Source organism: Anser anser, assembly GCF_964211835.1.
Source record: "Anser anser genome assembly, chromosome: 4".
Classification (NCBI taxonomy): Eukaryota; Metazoa; Chordata; class Aves; order Anseriformes; family Anatidae; genus Anser; species Anser anser.
Genome location: NC_139724.1, coordinates 62,184,340 through 62,208,299, shown reverse-complemented (window position 1 = coordinate 62,208,299; position 23,960 = coordinate 62,184,340). Strand labels below are relative to the sequence as shown.

Here is a 23,960-nt window from a genome sequence, read left to right as displayed (position 1 = left end):
ACACTTTCTCTCAGATAAGGGCTACTCAACAAGCGTGCCAAGTAACAGTTCTTAACAGAGATAGCTCTTGTCTAACTATTAAACCATAACCCATGCCCCTCCTCCTCAGCAGGAGCTAATCATAATAAAGGGCTCCTATCTATTAATTAATTTTTGCATATGAGTATACGAAGAAATTATATCCCAAAAAACATTTCAAGTGGAATAAGAGAGCACAAAGTGATAACACAGGTCTGCATAAAGTGTAAGTAATTATTTTCTGGTTTTACACATAACAAATCTCGGTGAACGAGCAACCCCAAAGCGACTTGGAAGAAGTTTCTCAAACACAACAGATCTGCCCAGCAGAGGTCCCAGTCTACGGTGACATTTTATCTTACAGAGAGTTCACTGCATTTCTTCGCACTCCTTGTCCGCGCTGGTCATGTGGCGCCGTGTTCCTTAAATGCATCTGATAGCACACTGCTACAGCTCAAAGTCCCTTCAGTTATCAACTGTCAAGCAGGCTTTTAGGATCCCAGTTTAGATTTAAAAAGGAAATGCCATCAAGCAAGATGTAATCAGAGGAGCGGATGCTTCATATATAACTTGTGCGGGGCATCGGCCCGTCAGCTTCAGCAGTGCACCACGATGTCTGTGCCGATGAGCTAGCTCTCGCTATGTATTCTAGTTAACCTTAATTGTTTCCACAAAAGTGGAAGATGAATATACAAGTATGTGGAAATGCATTTTGTTTTCTAAAGAGCGTTATGTTAAACGGGAAGGATTAAGGAAGCGCACACACGTACAGGTGTTGTAGTATACAGAAAGGTGTTTGACAGCATGCATGAAGGAGCCACCGGGCTCCCCAAAACACGCAGCGGCAGCACCAGGACAGGGTCACCCCTCGGTCACCCCCTTCCAGGGCTCTGCCCGCCGGCCCTTTGGGACCGAGGCTTTTTGGGGCCGGAGCAGGGTGAGCTCCGTCGAGACAAGCGAGCGGGCACGTGCGCGCCCCGAAACAGAAGGAAAAAAAAAAAACCCACACAAAAACAATAAAAGGGGGGGGGTAAGAAAGGAAGAGAGCGAAGGGACAAAAGCCCGGGGCCGAAGCCAGCCGCGGGCGGCGCAGCGCGCACCGGGGCAGGCGCCGGGCGCGGCCCCGCAGGTACCCGGGAGCGCGCCCCCGCCCCGCCCCGCCCCGCCCGGGAACGGCGCCAGGGCCCCGCGCGCCCCCGCTGGGATTGGGGGGGGGGGTCACGTGACTCGAGGGGGGAACCTCGCGGCCGGGGCAGCCCCGGGGTGGGAGGGGGGGGGGGAGTGAGGGAGAACTGCCGTCGCCATGACAACTTCCCGGGGGGAGGGAAAACTTCAAATCCCAACCGTCAGTGCAGGAGCGGCTCGCTCTTAAAGGCGCACACACACCACCCCCGCCGCCCCCCCCCCCATGGAAGAAGGGGCGGGGGGGGGGGGGGGGGGGGCGGCTGCGGGGAGCCGAGACAAAAGGAGCCGGAGCCGGGGAAGGGGCGAAGGCAGGGCCCGGGCGGCCCTCAGCCGAGCCGCGGCGCCCACCCCGCGCCGCCCGTTGGCGGCTCAGGAGACCTCGGCTCGCCCCCCGCCGCCCCTCATCCCCGCTGCCAGCCGGAGGGGGAGGCTCGGGCTGGGGCTGCCGTGCCCGCTCCCAGCCGCGGAGCCCCCCGAGCTTTCACCGCCCCGCTCCCCTCCCGCAGCCCCCTCCCGGCGCTTACCCACACAGTGCATGAGCCGGTGCCGCCAGGAGTCGAGTTCGCGGCGGACTCCCCTGCGCTCCGCCGTGCAGCGGGGGCTCCGGCACTGCGAGGAGGAGGCGGCGGCGGCAGGAGGAGCGGGAGCCGCGGCGGCCATTCTGTCTGTTCCCTTTTCCATCTGCCTCTGACCTCACGCCCGCTCATTTACATACGAGCGCGCGCTCCCCCCCCCCCCCCTTCAAACCTCGGCGAGCGCGTGCCCGCGCCCGTCCGCCCCCCCCCACCTCCTCCCTTAGCATCCGGGGCGGGGAGCGCGCGCGCCGCCTGGCGGGGTGATTGACACGTGTCCACCCCCTCCTCCCTTCCCGCCTTCCGGGCTCCCCCCCCCGCTGCTGGTCGGTAACCGGGCCGCCAACCGGCCCCCCCGCCTCCCCGCCCCGCTTCCCCTCCATGTCCCCCCTCCGGCCTACAAATCCCGAAGGGCAGCGCGCCACCTGCAGCAGCCCGGCGGGGAGGGGGGGTTGCGGCAATGCATGCCGGGAGTTGTAGTCCGCTGAGGGGAGCCGGGAGGGGTGTAGCTGAACGCCCACCCCGGAGCCGTCCCCAGCGGGGGATGTGAGTAGCAGCAAGCAGCAGCTTGGCAACCTCCTCGCTTCCTCCTTCTTCACCTCAGATCTGTTGCGAGCACCTCGTGTCTCTTACTTGCCCTGAACTTCAAACAGTCACCGGCCTCGCCTCAGAGAAGCAGCGGAACCCAGGGCAACTCTTGCAAGGCATCATCAGAGCCCACACAGGGTAAATCGCAACCGTGTGAGGACAGAAGGCATCGGTTTCAAACTAATAATATCCTCTGAAGGAAAAACTGTTAAAAATGTATATGTATCTATTTTTTCTTCACAAGATGGGCTTCATAAATCCGGTTGTGCTTTTGCTTCTTGTGCAAAACTTTGCATACATTTCCTTCTGAACTTGTTCAGATGTTTTTGTGGGCGAAGGACACGTTCAGAGATTGCCTGCAGAGCGCAGCCATGAAGATCACCTTTGTTTCCACTGGAATGAACTAAACTTTTGTAAAAGATGACAGGTCACGTCTTTTATCCTTTTTTTTTTTTTCCCAAAGAGATTTCATAAAAATAAACTTTGTGTAAAGCAGCTAATAGAGCTTAATGAATTCAGCACACAGCAATTTTAAAAACTATTCATTTAATTGAACCCCGGAGGTCATCATAGTTTCATATGGACACAAATGTCCTTCATCTGAGGAGGGTTTCCTTTTTCTTTTTTTTTTTTTGAGATGCCTATGTTTAAATAAAAAATAGACAAGACACCGCCCCCACTCCCTTTTGTTCATTTAACACCATTTTTGCTCTAGTTGCAAGTCCCATTGGAGAGACTTCTCCAGGCACTGCAGAAAAAAAGAACTAAACATGGCTGACCAAGCTGGAGGGTGAATTTCAGGGAGAGGGAGGAAAGGGGAAAGAATTTCAAACATTTTTTTTTTCTAGCTCTCTCAGTTTTGTATTCCTAGGCCTTCTGAAAATACTGCCTAGATGTCAGACACTAGGTATTGAACAACTCCCTCCCTTTGAGATGCCTTATTTTTCCAAATCTAAAACTAAAGCAGGCAACCCAAGGATCTTGTTTAGTCAAACCCTCAGGGGTGTTGTTTTTAAATTAATTGCATTGGTTTTCCTTCTGTATCAAAATGACTTCCCAGCCAAGAGATTACTGCTTACATGGATTTGGACTTGATTTTATAGAAGTGATTCCACTGTTGTGAACAAGGAAACTCCAAGACTGACTGAGGGCAGAGCCAGGGGCAGTGAGGGCTAATTTTAACTTGGTTCTTTTTAGCTGCCTATCCTAGCTAATTTTTCTGGGATCAGAGTCAGTTAACTTAGAAATGGCTCTGGAGGCAAAGTCCAGTACAATTTTGTTTAAAGCTATAAGAATTACTATTATGGTCCTTAGGCACGTTTCATCTCTCATATATTAATTTGGGGGTGAAGACAAAATAAAATCGTCACAGGAGCTTATCTACATCCCTATCATAATCTGAAATGTTGAATTAAAAATTTTTTAAACACATACTGGGGAGATTTAACTGTCTTATTGATACATTACAAAACTGTTCATCACCGAAACCTCTTTATAATTAATCCCCAAAGATGAAATTCACTCCTGTACAGACAGCTTTGCGTGGCTCTTTGTCACATAAGCACTGCTTTGTGGAAACTGGGAGTAAGGATGAAGTGTAATTAAAACAGTTTAACTTGAACAGACAAAGCCTTTGCAGATGGTATCTTGAAATGAGTATGTCCTGAAATGGTGAACCTCCCCCCTTACATGAACACAATTTGTAAATCTGGAAATTGTCAATGTTTCTGGTAAAACAAAAAGGGTTAAATAATGAATTGTACGATAGCTTTATGAATGAGTATTGCAGAGAACTATTAATATTTGAAAGATAAACGATGACAGAAAACAGAAGGGTTTAAAAAATAAATGCTAGAGGAGATTTCACAACAAACACTAACATGGTCATTTGGGTACAGGATCTAGCCAAACTGAACAAGCGATATTTAATAATCACTGTGAATATTAGATTACCAAAACATAACTGCTTAAATCTATATGCAATATACATATTCCAGTGATTTAGTACATTATAAAGATGCATAAGATCACAATCTTATATGCTAAAATACCACAAACTTCACAGATTTAGGCTGATGCACTGAACTGTGAAATGCTGAATAGGCAACAAATGTTTAATCCTGCTACTTCCCCTAAGGGATGGCAGCTTCCACCCGAGAGAGGTAAGCACAGACAGCTAGCAAATGATAAATATTTTGCCACTGTGGTTTGATATGTATGGTTTAGGGCATAACTGATCCACCTACTCTTTCAGCTACTTCCAGCAGATACCTCCACTATTCCAGGTTTGATATACAGCCTACTCTTTTTCCTCCAGTGAAGGAGGAAAGTAGCCTCCAGCAGCAGAAACCAGACCAGCAGCTGTAGTGCAGTGCAGCAGGAGTGCTATGAGAAACCTGCCCATGGCGGCAAGCAGCCTAGCCCAGGTGAAAAGATCATGACTAATCTAATAGTTCAGAAGTAGAATTTCATAATATCCTCAATCAGAATGAAGTCACGCAAAAATAGCTTTAAAAACATAACTTCTTTTATAAAGGTTGAAATCCTTTACAGTTGCGGACATCTGTGTTAGGGGCTCTGTGTGCCTTGCAACAAATCTTAAACCTGAGACATTTTCCTTGCAGAATACTTGTTGTTCAGTGACTGCATGTTTCAGCAGTATATAAAATGAAAAATACTGCTCTCTCTTAATTACAGGGTCTGCCTTTGGGAATCTCATCAGCATCAGTTGATATTGCTGTCTTTCAATATATGTGCACAATTGTGTCTTTGCACAGGTTAATAGAAAGCTAACCAAGGTGAATTTCAAAATGAACAATAACATTTTTGGCCAAAAACTTCTCTTTGAATCTCTGCCTCTAAAAAATGACCAAGAAATTCATAAAGTGAAGCTTACCGTAAGTAGAAAGGCAGCACTAAGCCAATCAAGCCAGCGCTATACTTGAGTTCACGTTGTTGACCTAATTCTAAGCACATGAAACCTGATTATTGCAGACAGATGACTGTTTTTCACAAACATCCGTATCTGTCATAAAGGAAGGTAAAAAATGGGAAAATGCTTCTTCTTGCATGTTCTTGTCATAGTGCTCTTAAAGCTGTGAGGACCGAAATAGGTAAAATAAAAAAATTAGGTAAAATAAAAAAAGTTTGCATGTGAGTAGATGTTTTCTTACCAGACCATCTAACTAACTTATCTAAAAGCAGCCAAGCTTTCAAGAACACGAATATTCTTCATGTCCTGTCTACTTTAACTATACTAGCTGATTTAATAGAGATGTAACAGCCATGTATCAAACTAGCCTTGTTTGGGGCAAGCAAGGCTTACAATAAAACGACACAGTAAATATTTATGATAGATACACTCAGTTTTACGTGGTTAACTAAGACATTTATGGAACTGTTGGTTTATACCATTTTGGAACCCAAAGTGAAATTTTCATACGTTATTTTCAGATCTGAGTTTATCACTATTCTTTAGAGGCTAAGGGTCTGGCAATGCTCCCCTCTGCCAAGGAGCTATAGAGAAAATTCATCTACTCTAATTACAGCATGATGGCGGAAAGTTCCCTTACGAGGTTGAAGAAAGGGGTTGCCTCCAAAACAACTCATGCAAACGATGCAGGTGCCATATGCATAGCTGTGGTCTGCAAGGCCCTCTCCATGAGGGTTATCTTTCTGCTGAGTGGACATGGTACACAAATAAATTCTTTGTTAGTTCCTAAGATGGAAACCTTTCCCTAAGCAGCAGTGGATCAGAATGAGGAGAGGAAAGGAAATTTAGTACTTCACACATGTCTATATTTATGTACACTGCCACAGACTCATCAAATATGTGATAATTTTGTTTGTTTGCTGAATGTGGGTCAGGTTGTATGGGTTACCACAGTTGTAGAGATAACTACACTGTGACTTCTGAAAGGGGATAGTATTTGTCTGTAGAGGATATACTATACACTGTGAAGAATTTTATGGGTGATCCTGGACCAGTGCCAATTTGTTAAATCAAAATTGGTTGCTTCAAACTGTAAGTATTAGCTACTCTCAGGAGATTGGTTGTTACCTTATTCATTTACTAACTTATTAAAATATTTCAATAAATCCACTAGGTATAGCTACAATTCCTCATTTTTCATTTTCTTTCTTTCTTTTTTTTCAACCTGCATATAATTTTAATAAACTTAGTAATACACTGAAGCCAAGATTTTGAATCAGCTCAGACCTACTAATTATCAAGAGGTAAATGTACTTCAAAAAACAGTAGACAAAACACACCAAATGAAGTGCAACCCCGAGAGTGAAACAGAAGCCAGAGAGTTGCAAAGAGCAAGCGTTTCCCCTCTGGTTGTTAGTCCCCTTTTGCCTTCCTTTCCAGTGTGCTGCACTATCACACCACCTGATACAGCATCATTTGTCCTCCTTTATTTGGTTTTCAAAGGCCCAGCTATGAACCAGCCATTTCACCATCTGAACTGCTGTCAAGAGCGAGACAGAAATGGGGTGACAGAGACTCGTGGAATATTTCTGTTTTGCCCAATACTTGACTATTCACCTCCCCATGCTTTCACAAGAACTGTAAGTGCTCAGAGCTATTTGGTATCATTCTCAACGTGTTCCAGAGAAGTCCTTTCCCTTTTCAAGTTTCCCTGTTTTCATTCCTCCTCTGAATTTTATACCTATTTTTTTTTCTCTCTATAACAATATAATTCACAGTCTGCTTTATCTTGCTTTCTAACATGCAAATGTGCTTAGGTTTCCAGCATAATAGAAGATTCTTCAGAAGCAAAAATGTTTGAAAAAGAAGAGGAAATATCTCTCATTATTTCTGCACGACAAAGCTAAAGTTGGCATTTTAATATTCTGCTTCCCTCTTTCATAATCTGACTGATCATACCATGGTAAATTCTCTGCTCTCCAACTCTGCTCTGCTAAACAAACTCATTTAAAATAAACAACTCTTTAGGCAGTCAACAAAGGCTGGGCCAAGACTGACTGCAAAACATTGCCATGGGCTACGGGATTCAGGATAAAGATTTTTAATACTGATTTCCACATTTTTTTTTTTATATGAGTAGAATTAATTTGTGGGCTTCTGAGCAGCAGAAGTATCATTCTCATCCCGTGGCAGTACTGCCATCTTTTATGGCTCAAACAACAGCCCATCAAGGTACTTGCAAGCCGCAGACCAGAACATGAAACAGATGGCCTAAACCTACCTTCCCCTTCAGCATCCTTGGAGAGTGGACGGGCACAAGCTGTATGATGTTGTTTTTGGTGGCCCACTCTGTGCCACACTTTTCCTGCTTATGTAGCCAAGGGGTCATTTTCTCATCACACACACTTTACTATGCAAGAGTGCATGTGTATTAGGGCTGCAATCCATTTGGACAAAACCGTAGAGCTGGAGAAAAAAAAAAAAAGAAAAAAAGAAAAAACAAAACAAAAGAAAACAAAACAAACAAAGACAACAATTTTTATGGCGAGCTGAGCACATTTGATCAGAACGGTATCCCAAATGTTACTTCACAGAATCACTTCGCAAAGCAGAGCTACAGTTTGGTGGATATTAAGGTAGGAAAAAAAAAAAAAAGCTTTAAACAATACATGCTTGCAAGGTGATATTAGATGCTAATATGCAAACTACCTAAAATATTCTGTGTTTTTATCTTTTAAAAGCCAATCAGAGTACTTTGGAAGTAGAAATATAACAACTTTTGTTCAGTACTGATTTAAAACATTTATTATTTTTAAGTGCTTTTCTGAGGATGATACATCCTATGTTTCAGCACGAGCCTGACAGAAAAAGGTGTGTAAGTGAAAGGAGTCAGCTTGAAATAAAAAAAAAAAATTAAAAAAAGAGGAAAAAATAGTCTTCTATAGATTAAGCTGCTGTTTTAACATGTCATTATATGACTATTAAAATTAAATTTAGAGGGAAGGTAAAATCCTATATATATGCCTAAGTGATGTCTCCATAGCACTATCTGTCAAATATGGCTGTTTTTGTCCTTCCATTTAAACTGTTATCCTATGTTCCACACAGCTGAGTAATGTCACTCACTCTCTCTAAAGTTTCCCAAGTGGCTAAGTAATTTAAGTATGCCATCACCAGAGCAACTCTGCAGCTGAAAATATACTGCCATTAAACCCAGAGAGAATAGATCACTAATTGCAGCTTAATATTAGAGATAGACATGAAATACTGAGCCAGTCATCAGGGCAACGTGCCGGTAATCCAAACTTACACTAGTGAAAAGACAAAGAACTGTTTACTGTCATCATGAATGACTTCTACAATTACGCTAGCTAAGTACTCCCTAAAACTAAATACCGCAAGGGCTGCTAGCTCTTCTGCGGACCACAGATTAATTACAATTTAAGCTAAGGAGGATAGTGTTTCTCCAATACTACTCTTCCTTACATGGGACATCACACTGGGTAGGTTTTCCTGTAGTTTCTGGCATAGTCTGCTATTTCATAGCCAACCAAACCAGCACCCACCATGGGAGGTGGCAGGAAATGAGACTGGATGGCTCATCGGTCACTCGAGTAAAGCAGCTTATTTCCTGGAACATCACTTGCACAGTTATTACCTCTTCAAGCAGAGCTTTTCATGGTTTGATTTAAGACAACTATTTTTATTACATCTGTAAACTTCATCTTATCAGTTTTACGTATAACCTTTCTCTTAGCTGAATTGTCTGTGTTTTAGGTTATGTTACCTTCTGAATTCTCCACTTAACTCCCTTCTCCCTCCTTGCCCACCAGTTTTGTCTCATCCATTTTCAAGCTAAACATCTCAAACTGGAAAAAAGTAGAAGAAAAAGAAAGGGGGAACATTGTGAATGAAATTCACCACTTCTTTAGTGAAATAAAAAGAGAGCAATACAATTTCTCAGACCCAAAATTATTTGAAAATAAGGACCTAGCTAGATTAGTGCTACAGGGTTTAGTTTGATATGGCCTTCACATGACAATTCTTGAAATGGTTGTTTGCTTTTCTGCAGTTCTCAATATTTGTCTTTTCATATGATTTTAATCAGTCTCAGTACTGCTGTAAAGGAACAACAATAAAATTTATATTTTGCAAAGACAGATAATACATTTAACATAACTGTTATTTTCTTATTGTACCTTTTTTCAAATGTAGGTTTTAAAAATCAAAGATATGGAATGATTTTTATGTTCATTTTATTTTCCAGTAGCTTTTCTGAAACTTGGTTTTCTGGTTTTCTTATGTTTTCTAGCCATAAAGTTTTTCCCATTAATTTTTAAAGACTATTTTTGTATTATGTTAATTCAAACAAATTAATAGAAAAAATAGAGATTCACATTAAGTACTCCTTTTTTGGGACTGTGTGAAGTAATCCCCTCAGATAACAAAAAATGAAGTCACACTAGGATGGATATGACAGACCAAACAGTTCCTCATTGGACTCCTGTTGAGAAAGACAGATGGCAGAGTAGATCTACTGTGGATCACCATAAGAAATGGTGCAACATTGCTGTTGTCATTTTCCATAATTTGATCACCCCCAAACGGCCTTATTCCTTCCAGCTATTCATGGGTTCAGATGCTGACAGAATGAGTCTTTTCCTCCTCTATCTTATGCAAGTCCACTTCCTCAAAACAAAACATTGCTTTCTTCCCTTTCCTCTTGTTTAAAATTCAAGAGTTTAGGCTTTCACCATTTGCCTTGAAGGACACTTTCACAGCTAGTTATCTACATTCCCCAGCAATGTGTGCCCACAGCAGGCAGCAAAGATGGCTAGCTAGGAGGTGTGGGTCTGAAAGCCCTGTCGCCATGTCAGAGTAAGGCTGGGATCCTGCTCCTTCCAGTTTGGGTGCTGTGCCATGGTGATCCAGACACATTGCTTTTCCATCTAGCCTCTCTGTTACTTTCTATTGTGCCTTTTTTTTTTTTTTTTACCTTGTCTTTCAGTTTAGGATTGAATCAAGGGATGTATTTAACCCTTTCTGCATTATTATGTCTAGAATTTCTTTGAAGTGGAAGTCAAAAGTCTCCCGTCTTCACTTGATTCCATAATCTTGGGCTTAAAAAAATAAAAGATTTTGAGATATGAATGTAAGAACTGACAATGTTTTGGTAGAGACTCTGTCATAACTCTAGTGCTTTACTATTTATAATAAGTAAAATAAAAAACAATAAACTTACGTGTTAAACAAGTAAATATTGTTACAAGCCAAGGGTGTACCACCACTTGAGCAGGTTTCACAATACTGAGTACTTGCACAGACTTGTGACAAGTCCTCCCCCATTTAGATTGATTCTCTTATTCTTAGGCAATCTCACAATCAGCTTTTCTAAACATTTGTCAGCCACGTGTTAGTGCCATAAAATAGATTCCGGTGTTATTCAAATAATCCTTCAGGCTGGAGAACCAAAGGAGGTGCTGGGAATGCCTTTAACCAATACCTTTTGTTGCTCTTGGTTAAAGTGGGCTCTAATCTTTTATCTTTTTACCTATATGACTATGAAACTGGAATAGAATTAGTTACTTGTAAAATCCAAAGCAATTTTGATCTTGATCTCATTCTAATTTATTTATTTATTTATTTGCTTTGAAGGTGGCAATTCTCTAGTGATGCTACCTCCAGTCCACAGGTCTGAAGAAGTTATGAGAGGTCACACGCTTCCAGTAGTAACTCAGCTATTTCATTCTGAAATTCATTTAGAACTCAAGTGAAGACTCAAGTCTCGATGATTTTTTTTAGTGTTTATTTAGCAACTTTTTCCATAGATCTTCCACAGACACTTTGGTATCAGACAGGTCCGATGCCAGGTTCCCTCCTACCAGAAATAAGGGTTCAGCGTAAGGATCTCTCCAGCTTCTGCCACCTCCAACATCAATGCAAAGAAATCATTAAGCTCCTCAGCAGCGTCCTTGTCCCCCATGAGTGCTCCTTTTCATACAAGGAGTGCGCCTTCTAAAATAAGTCTCAGTTCCATTTCCATGCTGACCTTGCACAATTGCTTTGCATTATTATCGGCAACAAATTATTGGAAATAAAATCTTTTCACTCCTAGGATCAATATTTCTTATCAGTGAAAATAAAAGATTTTAAAACATCTTGCACTTCCTCTGTAGCATAGAAAAGTATAGGAAAAGCATGCTAGCTTGCTGGTAACTAAAACTCCTCTCCCGTTATTCTCACATGTGGGCAATCTGTTGGTTAAGAGTAGGGGAAACTCTAAAAAAACATGTCATGTCCCAAATATTTAAGCTAATTCTGTGCCCAGTAAAGGGATAACAGTAAGAAGGTTCCTACCTCCAAAAAATTAAGAACACTTCTTGAATTTAATCAAACAAGCCAATTCTACTCTTACTGTTGCATTTAGCTCTGCAAAGAAAAGAAATCACTGCATTGTTTTTTCCTATGATGCCCACTCTCCTGCTATTCCTAGCTGCACAAATCTTTTGGTTAAAACAACCCTACTTTCTCTTGTTAAAGATACCTAAGAGCACCGTGCTTAATGTTTAAACAGCTCCATGTGTACCCAATTATGAAAGCTATTAATTTAGTCAAAGACTAGATTAACTGCCATCTGTGGCCCAACTGTTTGTTAAATTTGAGTACCTGAGTATACTTCTGATCAAAATTATCATCAACAAGATCTTATGTGGCATGTGATCCAGTGATAAGCCAACGTTGCCCAAGAACATCTTGATATGAAAAGAGTTGAACATTAACTGTTAATTATTATTATATCACTTGTATTACCAATTTGTGCAGAGTGCATGGTTAGGAATGCATTTTGTTTCACAGAAATAAAACCTTAGAGTTTGCTAATAAAATAATACCACTTTTAGTGGTTTAATAGGTGTGATACAAGAACCAAGTCCAGGATGATAATCATATATATAGTAGGGAAGAAAAAAAAAAAAAAATAAGCTGAGGGGAGGGCCAAAACCCCTGGGGGTTTTGAACAAAAACAAACTGGGGAAACAAATGAAGCAGAAGCTTGAACTAAGATCATCCCTCAGGACAGGGCCCTACGTAGAGATACAGCTAGTCACCAAATAAGTAATGCAAATATTTAGCTAATCCATACAAAGTGGACAGCTGTAAAACTAAAGGGCATGTAAGTCCACAGACAAGGAAGCATTGCCCTAAGCCCTCTGTAGTATGATAACCATCAGGCTCTTCTCAGTGCTCAGACAAGTATATTCTAATTTCCTAGGGAAATTAGAAAACAGGATAATGTGCTTTGGGTTACCCATGATCTAGGTGAATGCCATAGATTTGGGAAGGAAATCAGGCAGAGCCTCTCTTTCCCCTCCTGCCTTTGCTAAATGAGCAACATTTGTGAGGGTTTTCAGATAGTCCTAAAACTGTATTTTTATCAAGTAAACAATGACAACTTTATTTTAAGAAATATGCTTCACCATGAAATAAATTCATTTACATTTTGAACTGACATTTATTAAGTGGATGAGAGGAAAAGTTCAGGTTTGGTATGGTGTCTAAGAAGTATTTAGGTCATAATTCTAAGCTTCTGATATGTGGGAGAGGGAGCAAAAAGGTATTTATATATTGCAGTCACAAACTAAGCCATATTCCTCAATTTTCATGTATTTCTTTATTTACTGTGATCCTTGCTGGCCTGTTTTCTAGCTTTCCAATGTACTTAAAAAAGGAAGTATAAGAGCACATAGCAGAGTTTTTAGAATAACTAAAGTGAAATACTGGCAGGAAAAGGACTTCAGGTAAAGTACTTCAGTACTTTCTTGCAAGAACATAGCTGTTTGATTCACATTAATCTTTCTAGAGGAACTAATTTGGTCTGTCCTTGGATTTATTTATTTATTTTTAGACCAGCTTGGCACTGCCTGTCAGCCTTTACTAAGTCCCACTAAAAAGATCATTTTGTAAGCATTCCCATTTAACCACTAAACTTTCAGACCATTCACATCTTCAAATGAAGATTAAAAATATTGTGCTATATTTCTAATAAAACAATGTAAAAGTCAAATAGCTTACAACAGGATAGAATGACATAAGCTATAAATTGTTCCTGCATTTGTCTGTAGTTATTCTGGCCAACATAGGTATTTGCTATACCCTCTAGAGCTGGAATTTACTCTTGGGAGCACAACTGTGCTCCCACTAGAAACAGAAAAGACGATCTAGTAGGCCTACCTAAAGAGATAAGCTTAAGTGATGGTGGTGATTCTGGACATGGGATTACAGTCACCCTTTTGGTCATGTGGAAGGACATTTCCTCGTGGTTACAGAGGCATTCAATCAAGCGATAACATGCCTTGGAGTAGGGAAATGGATTTAAAACAAGCCCATATGTTTCCTTAAAATGCCACTTTGTAATGTTAAAACAAACAGTCTTTAAAGGTGGAGAAACAGTTCCACATTGCACAGAATCTGGGACCAGCAATGGATTTTTCTCTCTGAGAAACAAAGCCATATATGTATACACACACATATACCCTGCATACAAGCATATAAATGAGTAGCAAACCCTTGTCAGGCAAGCAAAGCTCAGTATGAAAATTAAAATTAAAAGAAAGTAATATTGAAACACGTTATTATGTATTTTTGCCTCCTTCACATTGCCTCTTATAACAATAAAAGAAATTAAGGTGAGTGTAGGTTTTTTTTATTTGTTTGTTTGGTTTTGACTATATATTAAGGACAAGTTTTGCTTCTTTCAATATGTGAGAGGCAAGAGTAGTTAGAGGAAGAGGCTGTAAGGAAATCCTCGGTACAAGTTATGCAAGCTTCTTGAAGTTTCATTATGACATTTCATTTCAATATAGCTACATTGAATATATATATATATATAATATTTCAATATAGCTATGACATTTCATTTCAATATAGCTAGCTTGAGAAATGATAATTAGGAATCATCTTTTCTTAAAATATTGAGTGATCTGGTAGTCACCTTGCTTCTCTCTCTGAGAATAAGTAAGTATCCAGGAGTTTATGGAAACGTTGAGGATCTGCTAACTTGCCTCTAATGCAAGTAATACTCCAGCACATACTATGGTCCTTGTAGGCAGTCTCAGTAGATTAAAAAAAAAAAAAGGGTCCAGAATCCAAAAACTTCAATGCATCATCTTGAGAATAATCAGATCAAAGGAAAAAAATATTCAAATACTCACCCAGTATAATAATATGAAACACATGCTAATCAGCTCCCAAAATGAGTGCTATAAATCAGGTTTTTTTTTTTTTTTTTTAACTTATTTGTAAAGGAGATCCATTTCAGAAAGGAAGATAGGACAAATAATAAAAGAAAAAAAAAGTTGAAATTTTATCTAACCTGATAATCCAAGCTTAAGGTTATAACCAATGCTATCACAATCGTCAATAAAACCATTTGTTCACAATTTATTCTATGCTATGTTTCATTAATCAGCCTGTGACTGAGCATGGAGAATAGCTGCCTCTGTGCTGTTCTGGCTGCTGCACTTTGGTCAGCAGGGAGGAGACCCCCTGGGAGCAGTTAGCATGTTCACCTGGGAGAAGATTTTGCTGTGAAAGAATAGGATCACTACACTAGGTGATTTTACTAGATGATGAGAAAAAATGTTGCCATTTGTTCTGAGAAAGAGGGTGCAGTGAATTTGCAACTGGAAACAAATTTGAGAAAAGCTGACAATATTGTTCACACACAAATTGTTAACCCTCAGAGGGAATGGAAAAAAGTTGGCTTTCTTAAGATTATGCAGAATTTATTCAGTTTGGGAAACTTCTGGGTAAAAAACAATGGACTGCAAGGAAGGTCTTAGCCTCTATGGTCTCAGCAGGTAGGGGACAGATTTATTCTCAAACCTTTTTTTTTTTTTTTTTTTTCCAAATCTCAACATTTCTGAGTTTGCTCTAGTTACGGGATTAGTTTGTTCTACTTCATTAGTATTTGTCCAATGGAACTTCCTTTTAGGGATTATAAATCTATAATGTCTTTGGGTGGGCTCAAAAAAGGTAGAGCTCATCTAACTTCAAGTTTCTGGCTAAATTTGAGTTCTTTTTGAATTATTTTAGGCCTTGATCCTACAAGAGAATTTATATGGACAAATGTTTGCTCATGTAGCAATCTTCCAAAAATCCCATCCTTGCTTACCTGACCACAGGTAAGGTAAGGGTATATGCATAGCTAAAAAATAAACATCTTTGTTTCATTACTGAGATCTACAAGTCCAAAGTAATTTTTTTCTGTTGTCATGCTGTAGCCATTTTTTGAGACACAAAGGTGTGGAAGGGTTTCTGCATGAATTCAGAGAACAAATATTGTTGAATGATCATTTTCAAGAAGAAACATTGTTTTATTTACAATGATCAATAGGATTGTACTGACTCTACCTCATGTTTTCTTATTTGTTATTTTTTTTCCTTTGGTTTAATCACATCATCATTATGTATTTCTCATTCTTTAAAAATTAACATTTTAATTACAGTGTGCTTAAATTATGTCTTTGTAAATATTTACTGGGAAATGTGCTTTGCCAGGGTGAGAGACAGGAGCCAGCTCTCTGCCATACACACTGCACAGTTATAGTTGGAAGTACTGCAAACCTAAAATAACCATATCTATTTAGCAATAGAAGTAAGAAATGGTAAAATTTATTATAACATGGAGAAAAACAAAAGGCAACGTGAAAAGCAAGAAATGTTTTTCCCTCCAGAAACAGTTTATTGCTTTGAAATATATCTATCTCAAATGACAAAAAAATCAAATGGATTTCTAAACAAAGGTCAAGCTGGTATGACAGCATTAAGAAAGCACACAAAACTAGCTTGGATAGAATTTACTCAGCTTCTTCTCCCTTCCTTTAATCTGAATACATTCCTTCTCTGCTTCTGTATAGAATTATAAGATGGAGTCTACATAAAGATATCGTCATTGTGTATAGCAGTGCATGGCTGTAATTCAGGAAAGCACTTAAGTAGGTGATTAACTTCAAGAATCCACTTACCCACTTTCCTAATTAGAAATGAACTTAAGCTGCCCTGGTTTTGGCTGGGATAGAGTTAATTTTCTTTCCCCTGCTTCTTCACCTTCCCTTTCCCCTTCACCTTCCCCTTCTCCTCCAGATGAGTTATAATAGCTCTTGAGAATTTTGAATATCCTTGGGATGTTCAAACCAGCATGTTCCTATTGCTATGTCTCCTGAATATGCTGCTGGTTTTGTTTAAGGTTAAAAACTATTTAAGAGTAGCACCCAGAGGTCTGTTTCAAGGCAGGATAATTATGAGTGGCAGAGTTTGTGGAATAGTATGGACAGGTACCTAGGCCTGTGGGCACCTCCTGTGTTTTGGAACTTCACCCCTGAACCAACTCATAATGCTGAAAAAATAGTAAAATATTTGGGAAAAGTATACTGTCACCCTGGCAATTCCAGAGATATACATGCTTTTTTCTCAGAAAGAGTAGTTGTCGGGCATCAGAACGGGTGCCCAGGGAGGTGGTGGCGTCATCGTTCCTGAGGGTGTTTAAGGAGAGATTAATCTTAGTGCTTAGGGACATGGTTCAGTGGGTGATACTGGTGGTAGGGGGACAGTTGGACCAGATGATCTTGGAGGTCTTTTCCATCCTTAGCAATTCTATGATTCCATGAAATCACTCAAATGTGCTGGGGCCTGGCCCAAGCCTACCAAGCCTTGTTCACCACTATTCAGCACCCTCAGGGGAAGAGAAGGCCCCTGGATCTGCTAACAAAACAACAGGCCCTGTGGCCGCTCCAACCCCCACAACAGGCCCTGTGGCCGAACCAGAGAAAAAACCCGTGCCGACATCTGTCACCCATATACACAAAAAGAAACAATGGATGTGAAAGTCAGCTCATTTAGTAAGGGAAGAAGTGGAAGGAGGCAGGAAGGAGGCTCCCCCTTTCCTATTACAGGGAATGAGGAAGAAATGTATGAGGCAGGCTACTCTCAAGCAGGGCCATTGGGAGAAGAGGAGGAGGAAGAGACATCTCATAAACAGGGCAATAACCACTCCATCTCTATCACTGGGTGAACTGTGAGATATGCAAAAGGATTTCAGCCACTGCCCAGGCAAGCACATTGTCACCTGGCTTCTCTGATGCTGGAATAACAGGGCCAGTAGCATGATATTGGAGGGCAGGGAAGCCAAATGACTGGGATCCCTCTCTAGGGAAAGGGACATTGACAAAGTGGTTGAAAAAGGGGAACAAGCCGTCAGCCTCTGGAGGTGACTCCTGTCAGTCGTGAAGGAATCTTCTTCAAGGAAGATGTATACCACCCAGGTGGGTGGACAGCCATGGAGAGGGGTGTCCAGGATCTGAGAGAACTAGACATGCTGGAGGTAGTTTATGGTGACCCGGACAGCAACCAGTTATTCAGAGGTCCAGATGAAATCAAATGCATGCAGCCCACGTGGGGAAGTTTATACGCAGTACACCATCACTGTATGACAACTCGCTGGCAGTAATGACCTGGAAAGACGGAGGGGGGCAAATGGTGGATGAATTGGCTATGTGCCATATCAAAGGCACTACAGTGAGAATCACTCAGATTAAGGAAGAATGAATTTTGATGGAACTGAGTAAACTGCAGTGGTGATGGCACCATAACTGGCTTCAGCATGCAGCAATCCAACACCACATACCATCTCCCCTGCCCTGAAAGTCTGTTACGCAGATGGAGCCCAAAGTCATAGACTAAATGAACTCAATGGACATTTTAGAAGGTTGGTCCACAGACTAGGGGAATGATATCTGTGTGTGTATATCAAAAGACAGGAAAAGTTTGTGATGATTAACTGGGATGTATTGGAAGGTGTGGAACCTGAGCATGACATAGATGGTATAGAATAAGGGGTAGATATTGTCCTGGTTTTGGCTGGGGTAGAGTTAATGTTCTTCCTAGTAGCTGGTATGGTGCTGTGTTTTGGATTTAGGATAAGAATAATGCTGATAACACACCAGTGTTTTTGTTGTTACTGAGCAGTGCTTACACAGAGACAAGGAGCTTCAGATACTGCCCTGCCAGCAAGGAGGCTGGGGGTGCACAAGGAGCTGGGAGGGAACAGAACCAGGGCAGCTGATCCAAACTGTCCCAAAGGGATGTCCCATGCCATGTGGTGTTCTGTTGAACAATAAAACTGATGGAGTTGGCTGGGGGGATGGCCACTGTTCAGGGATGAGCTGGGCGTTTGTCGGCAGGTGGTGAGCAATTGTATTGTGCATCACTTGCTTTGTATGTTCTAGTCTATTGTTGTTGTTGTTATTATTATTATTATTAATTATTAATAATATTTATTTCATTTTCTGTCCTATTAAACTATCTTTATCTCAACCCACGGATTTTACCTTTTTTCCTCAATTGTCTCCCCCATCCCACTGTGGGGGATGAGTAAATGGCTGTGCGGTGCTTAGCTGCCTGCTGGCTTAAACCACAACAAGCGCATACCAAAAGTTTTTTCCTGGATGGGTTTTAGGTTATGCCTATTGACTGCAGCAGCGCAGAGAGCTGGCTGGAGAGCAGCTTGCTCGGGGGCTGGCAGCAGCCACAACCACAGCTACCTGGCACTCAGGCTGACTCCACTGACCGGCTTCCAGTGCTCACGGTGCCTTGCAGAAGCCTGGTAAGTTCTGCAGCTTGCAGTCCACGCTGCCTTCTGTTAGTCTGCTCTTGTTCCTGCTGAGAAGTCACCTCTGTTTATTTTCCAAAGGTCCTGCTGTTTCTTTGGTAGGGAAGTGCTAATATACTTCAAAATCACAGGAATCAGAAATAGCTTGAATAAAGGGCTTCTGATCATGAACACTAAAATATGGTCCAAGAAGACCTTGCTCAGTAGATTTTTCATTCCAGATGCACTTGAATTTCTTTTTTTCTTTACCTTTAAAGGTCCACTTACATCCAAAGCTGTGTTTCTGTGCATGTCCAAGGCTGCACGGAGCTTGCTTGTGTTCTCCCTCGGACCAGCAGTGATCTGGGAACAGTTTCTCTACCAAATCCTCTAAGCAGCTTGATCTGGGAGGAATTCTCAGGGCATACTTAATACTTAGTACAGGATTAGGGCCTTGGCAAAATGCAGTTGTAATATTTTTTTGAAACCAGTACTGGGGTGGCTTTTTCTGTAATGGCAACTACATCTATTTACCCACACACTGTCACCAAGCATTCTCATCTTTAACAAAAATGTCCTAACCAATAAGTTAGAGCTGAACTCTCTCTTTCTTATCCGATTTATCATAAATTTCTTCCAGTGTGATGCCACAGTATCATGCCACTGAGAGCACTCTCTCCCATATATTACCCACAGGTTTGTGGGTATAGATATTTCTTCAGAGGGAAAGGTTTAAATCCCTGCAGATAGAGGTAGAAGTGAAATCTGTGTCATCTTCCTGATTTTGTTATCTGGATGGTGATGACATACTGACAAAAAGGAAATGTTGGTTTTTAATGACTTGTACATTTAAATATCAAACCTTCCATGGCACTTTTCTGAACAGAATGGTTAAGTGCACATCAACAAGTGGCTTCACACCTTGAACCTGCAGAGTTGAACATCGGTGATCAGATCTTATGTCTCCATTATTCATGTTTTTCAAGGCTTTCCTGGCCAGACAACATAAGGTGTGCCTCTGGAGCATACCTTCCAGTATACATTCACCTGAGAAAACTTCAGGTTTTGTACTTTAAAACAGCTTTTTAATGTGAAGTGGAGCGTAGTATGTGGGGATGAGTGAAAGACATGCTTGAGAACACTAATTTTTTTGTTGAACTGAAATGCTAATGTGGGTACTTCCAATGCAATGTTCCTTCAGTAAAGGTAATGGTCTAATTCCAATTTATTAATAGTGAAGTACCTTGTCTGAAAATATTGAAATATGAGCAAGACTTTACTCATGACCTCAGTATATCTGAAAGAACTAAGTGAAAATATGACAGTAACTCCACAATACCTCATAGCAAACCATGAATGAAATTAATAGAGCATTGAGGGTTTCTTGTTATATGGATTTTCTAGCAAAGTGAAGAGAGAGTCTTTTAGTATTTTTCAACACACAGGCACAAAAATATTTCTTTTCTAATAGATATTCCTGCAAAGTATATTTCTTAAAACTTTTGGAAATACTTTTAAAAGTCTTGTTTCTGGTATTTAACAGTTCTTTGGTTTATTCTTTGGTTTTTAATGCTACCCCACAATGAAGTACAGAGTCAGCTGATCATATTTCAATTAAAAAAAACTCATTACCCTCAGATTTTTTTGCCTGAAAACGAGCAGCTGAATAAGCTGTTCTGGATAATCTTTTCCCACTTGCAGTGATCTGTCACCATCTTCATGTCTGGCAATTCTTGCAGGTAGAAGGGAAAGCCAATTCAGGGCTGTGTATTACCACACTCATTACAAGTGACTGCTTAAGTCTCCGTTGGGCTCTGCTGCATGAAGTGTGTACTTGAGAGCGGATGCACTCAGCACTGTTAGTTTAGGTGCCTGGCCAAATAGCAGCTAAAATGAGGCAAAGGGACTTGTGACTTCAGTAGGATCAATATGGTTGAGGACACTTGCACTGATCTTTTAACATATTCAAAAATGATGCAGAACTGGGGTAAAATGAGATCAATGCCAGTGTGGTACTGTCTATAAATGCATACTGTGTTTATGTGAGTTTTTTGTTATTTGTAATCTCTCTTATTTCTTAGTTCTTTATTCCTCCTGCTCTGCCAGAGCACAAGTTTCACTTAAGTTAACAGAATATTTGAGCAATTACCCTGTTAGTGCAAATCCTATGGCTGTTAAAACACACACCTGCTGTTTGGAATTGTAATTAACTCATTTAAAGTGTTATGACATAAAAATGGAGACATGATTTCAACAAAAAAACCCCTCAAGTCTACATGGAAGTTTGACATGAGGATGGAGTGTCAGCATTAAATGTCAGCTGGGTAATTGAACACTTTGATTGTATCATTGGGATTATTTCAGTGCATTTTATTGCAGTAAATACACTAGGGCATGCTCAAGTCAATATGAATCATCAGTGTACTATCAGAAAGATATAAAGTAAATAAGTACTCATATAAGTAAAGCCATAACTCACAGAAAAGACAGGTAATTATATACATAAAAGTAACATCCTTGCTGCAAATTTGTCCCCCAAGTTTTAACTCCATTATCTCTCTCTCTGGCTTCTCACTAAGGTTATGATGGACACTAATTTTGCACATGCTGCACTTGTCCCTTCATTTGTGTATGATATTTAGTTTGATCTAGAAGATTTTGATGTATAGTGATCAAGAAATCAAGAACTTTGCTTTCCATATTCTTGCTATCTAACTGATGTCAATAGGATATTGGTCTGTTTAGCCCTCACGTCTAGTTTCAGTTCTGACAACTGCCAGCTCCTGCCTTTCCACACAAACTAGGTCTTGACTCTGTCACTCATCTTGCATTGACTGTATCTTGGTCGCTCAATAGGCCAATATATTTTTTGCATAAACATAACATAATTACATTTAAGATCTGTAGAATATTATTCCATTATTACAGTATTGCATTCACTTCCAGTTTTCATTATAGGAAGATTCAGACAATCTTTTGAAATTTGATTAATATTGTCGAATAACTAAATTTGCAGCTGAGATAGAAAAATCATTATTTAGACCTTGAAAAATTAGAAAACAAATTGATTTTTTTTTTTTGGGGGGGGTGGTATTTTTTGGGTGTCAGTGTTGAGTATAAATCAAATGCTGAGTATATATTAAAACATTGACTTGATTTTTAAGATTGTATTTAATAACCAGACAGCTTTTGGTTTAGAGCCATACTCACAACTGCACTACTTTGTGCTGGACTCGCACGAGGAAGGGAAATGTCAAGTTGAGTCTGTTTTTTTAGCTTGACCATAGCACAATTTAATGTAGTGCTGTGCACAAGCCAATGTATGACTCTTTAGGGACCAGGTATTAATTGGAGACTGCCAGGGTAAAATATCACCCTCCATCGCTCTCCTGACTTCTCTTTCTGTCCCTGACAAGGTCTGTGTGTTTCTGCAGTGGTGGTGGCAGAGGCAGAAAGGCTGGACCGGAGGTTGAATGGAGCTGCCCTCATTGCCTCTGCGGTTCCTAAAACCTCCTCCACGTCCACATGCCAGGAAATTTGCAATCCTTTTGCAAAATGGGGCTGAAAAGACCAAGGCAGGGAAATGTCTGTTTATTATCTAAATGTTATTCTTATTCTTACATCTTTTAGGAGCTAATTCACAAAATTTTATTTGATTTATCTAATTCTCTTTATGTAATCCATTAAACAATTATTGTTTGCAGAAATTAATTCTAATCTGGAAGCCAAGGCATTTTATGTTAACTCTTGTAAACATTTTTTTTTGTGCAACTGAAATTGTTTTTATGGATATAAAGTAGTTCATAACCACTGTGAATCAGATGTTTTTTTTTTTTTTAATTAATGTAGCATATTTTACAGTGAGAGTTCAATAAAAATTGAACTTTGTAGATAGGACTTCAGAGGTAGCACTGTTTGATAGCTACCTAAAAAATAAAATGAAAATAAAAAGCAAATTAATACAATATTTAAAGATCTGTAGTTACTCATTATATTCTAATAATAATTAGCAATTTTCAATATGGAAACTGACATAAGATCTAAGTTGTTAAATACTTTAATTTTATCTGCTTTTTTTTTTTGGTGTCAAAAATAATTTTAATATTAAAGGACAACTGTAGACTCCTAATGACTTGAATACAGTTTGACTGTTTTCATGAAGTGCTCTGTGGGATGTCAGAATATTTAATTCAGGATGTTAAAAACATCCCAAAATGTCACAATAATTATATCACAGCAGGCAATTAAAACACTGGAAAATGCCAACTGACTAAGTGTGTTCTCTGTTATTTAGGAAACTAATGAGTGAGTGACACATAAAGCAGAGAATACAAATTATAACTGCAGAATCCAATATACATTATAATTAATTTTGATATGAAATGTATATTAAAATAAAGCAACCTGCCTTAATGAAAGCAAAGAAATACTTATTTAAAGCTGCCATTTAACCTTAGGCTCTATAATTCCCCAGGCATAAGAAACTGTTTTATGTCTCCTCTTCATTATTTAGTTAATTAGTTATATGTTTGTATTATGACACTGTAATATGGGCTTGCTCATGATGCCCTTGCTAACCACAGTGGTTCCATTCACTGCGCCGTAATGGTCTCTGCCAAATTCTCCATGTGTGTTGAAATTAGTGTTAAGGGCAGCTAGGGAAGATGTGCGTGCTTCATGATGGGGCCGAGGCACTGCAAAACCTACACTGACAAGGGGAAGCTAAGGCACAAATAACAACCCTGATTCATAGGAAACAATGGAGGCTTGGAGTTCTCTTAGCAGAATTCTTGCATTTGAATGACAATGGGTTAATCGAAATGGCAACGCAATCAGAGGGTTATGCTTTTGATTTAATTTGGACAGGGATTTGATCCATTATTATTAAGCTCACATCCTATTCTAGCAGCCACAATGGGAATCAACTCGTCCTATTCAACTTTGAGGAAAGAAGTGCAGTAAGAAGCATGACTATTAAAAAAAAAAAAAAAAGGAAGGATTTAATAAAAATGACAATGGG

General features: G+C 40.2%; 1 protein-coding gene and 1 long non-coding RNA gene across 13 annotated transcripts in view; one reads left to right on the top strand and one right to left on the bottom strand.

Moving 5' to 3' along the window:
• LCORL (ligand dependent nuclear receptor corepressor like) overlaps nucleotides 1-2,011 on the bottom strand; it is a 79,570-nt gene extending 77,559 nt beyond the window's left edge. For 8 of the 11 annotated variants that reach the window (XM_083835754.1, XM_083835749.1, XM_083835748.1 and 5 more), the window contains exon 1: nucleotides 1,728-2,011. In XM_083835754.1, the coding sequence (XP_083691880.1) occupies nucleotides 1,728-1,884 (157 nt within the window). In that variant the 5' untranslated portion in view covers nucleotides 1,885-2,011. The remainder of the gene's footprint in view (nucleotides 1-1,727) is intronic. The other 3 variants (XM_083835758.1, XM_083835755.1, XM_083835760.1) reach the window with 1 other exon arrangement.
• A 12,798-nt stretch (nucleotides 2,012-14,809) lies between these two features.
• On the top strand, nucleotides 14,810-23,197 carry LOC310898378. 2 transcript variants are annotated; one of them, XR_014583250.1, is made up of 4 exons: nucleotides 14,810-15,152; nucleotides 15,388-15,476; nucleotides 18,809-18,955; nucleotides 22,357-23,197. It is a non-coding gene; the product is annotated as an uncharacterized lncRNA (long non-coding RNA). The 2 variants fall into 2 exon arrangements; XR_014583249.1 differs by lacking the exon at nucleotides 15,388-15,476.
• Nucleotides 23,198-23,960: the final 763 nt, after the last annotated feature.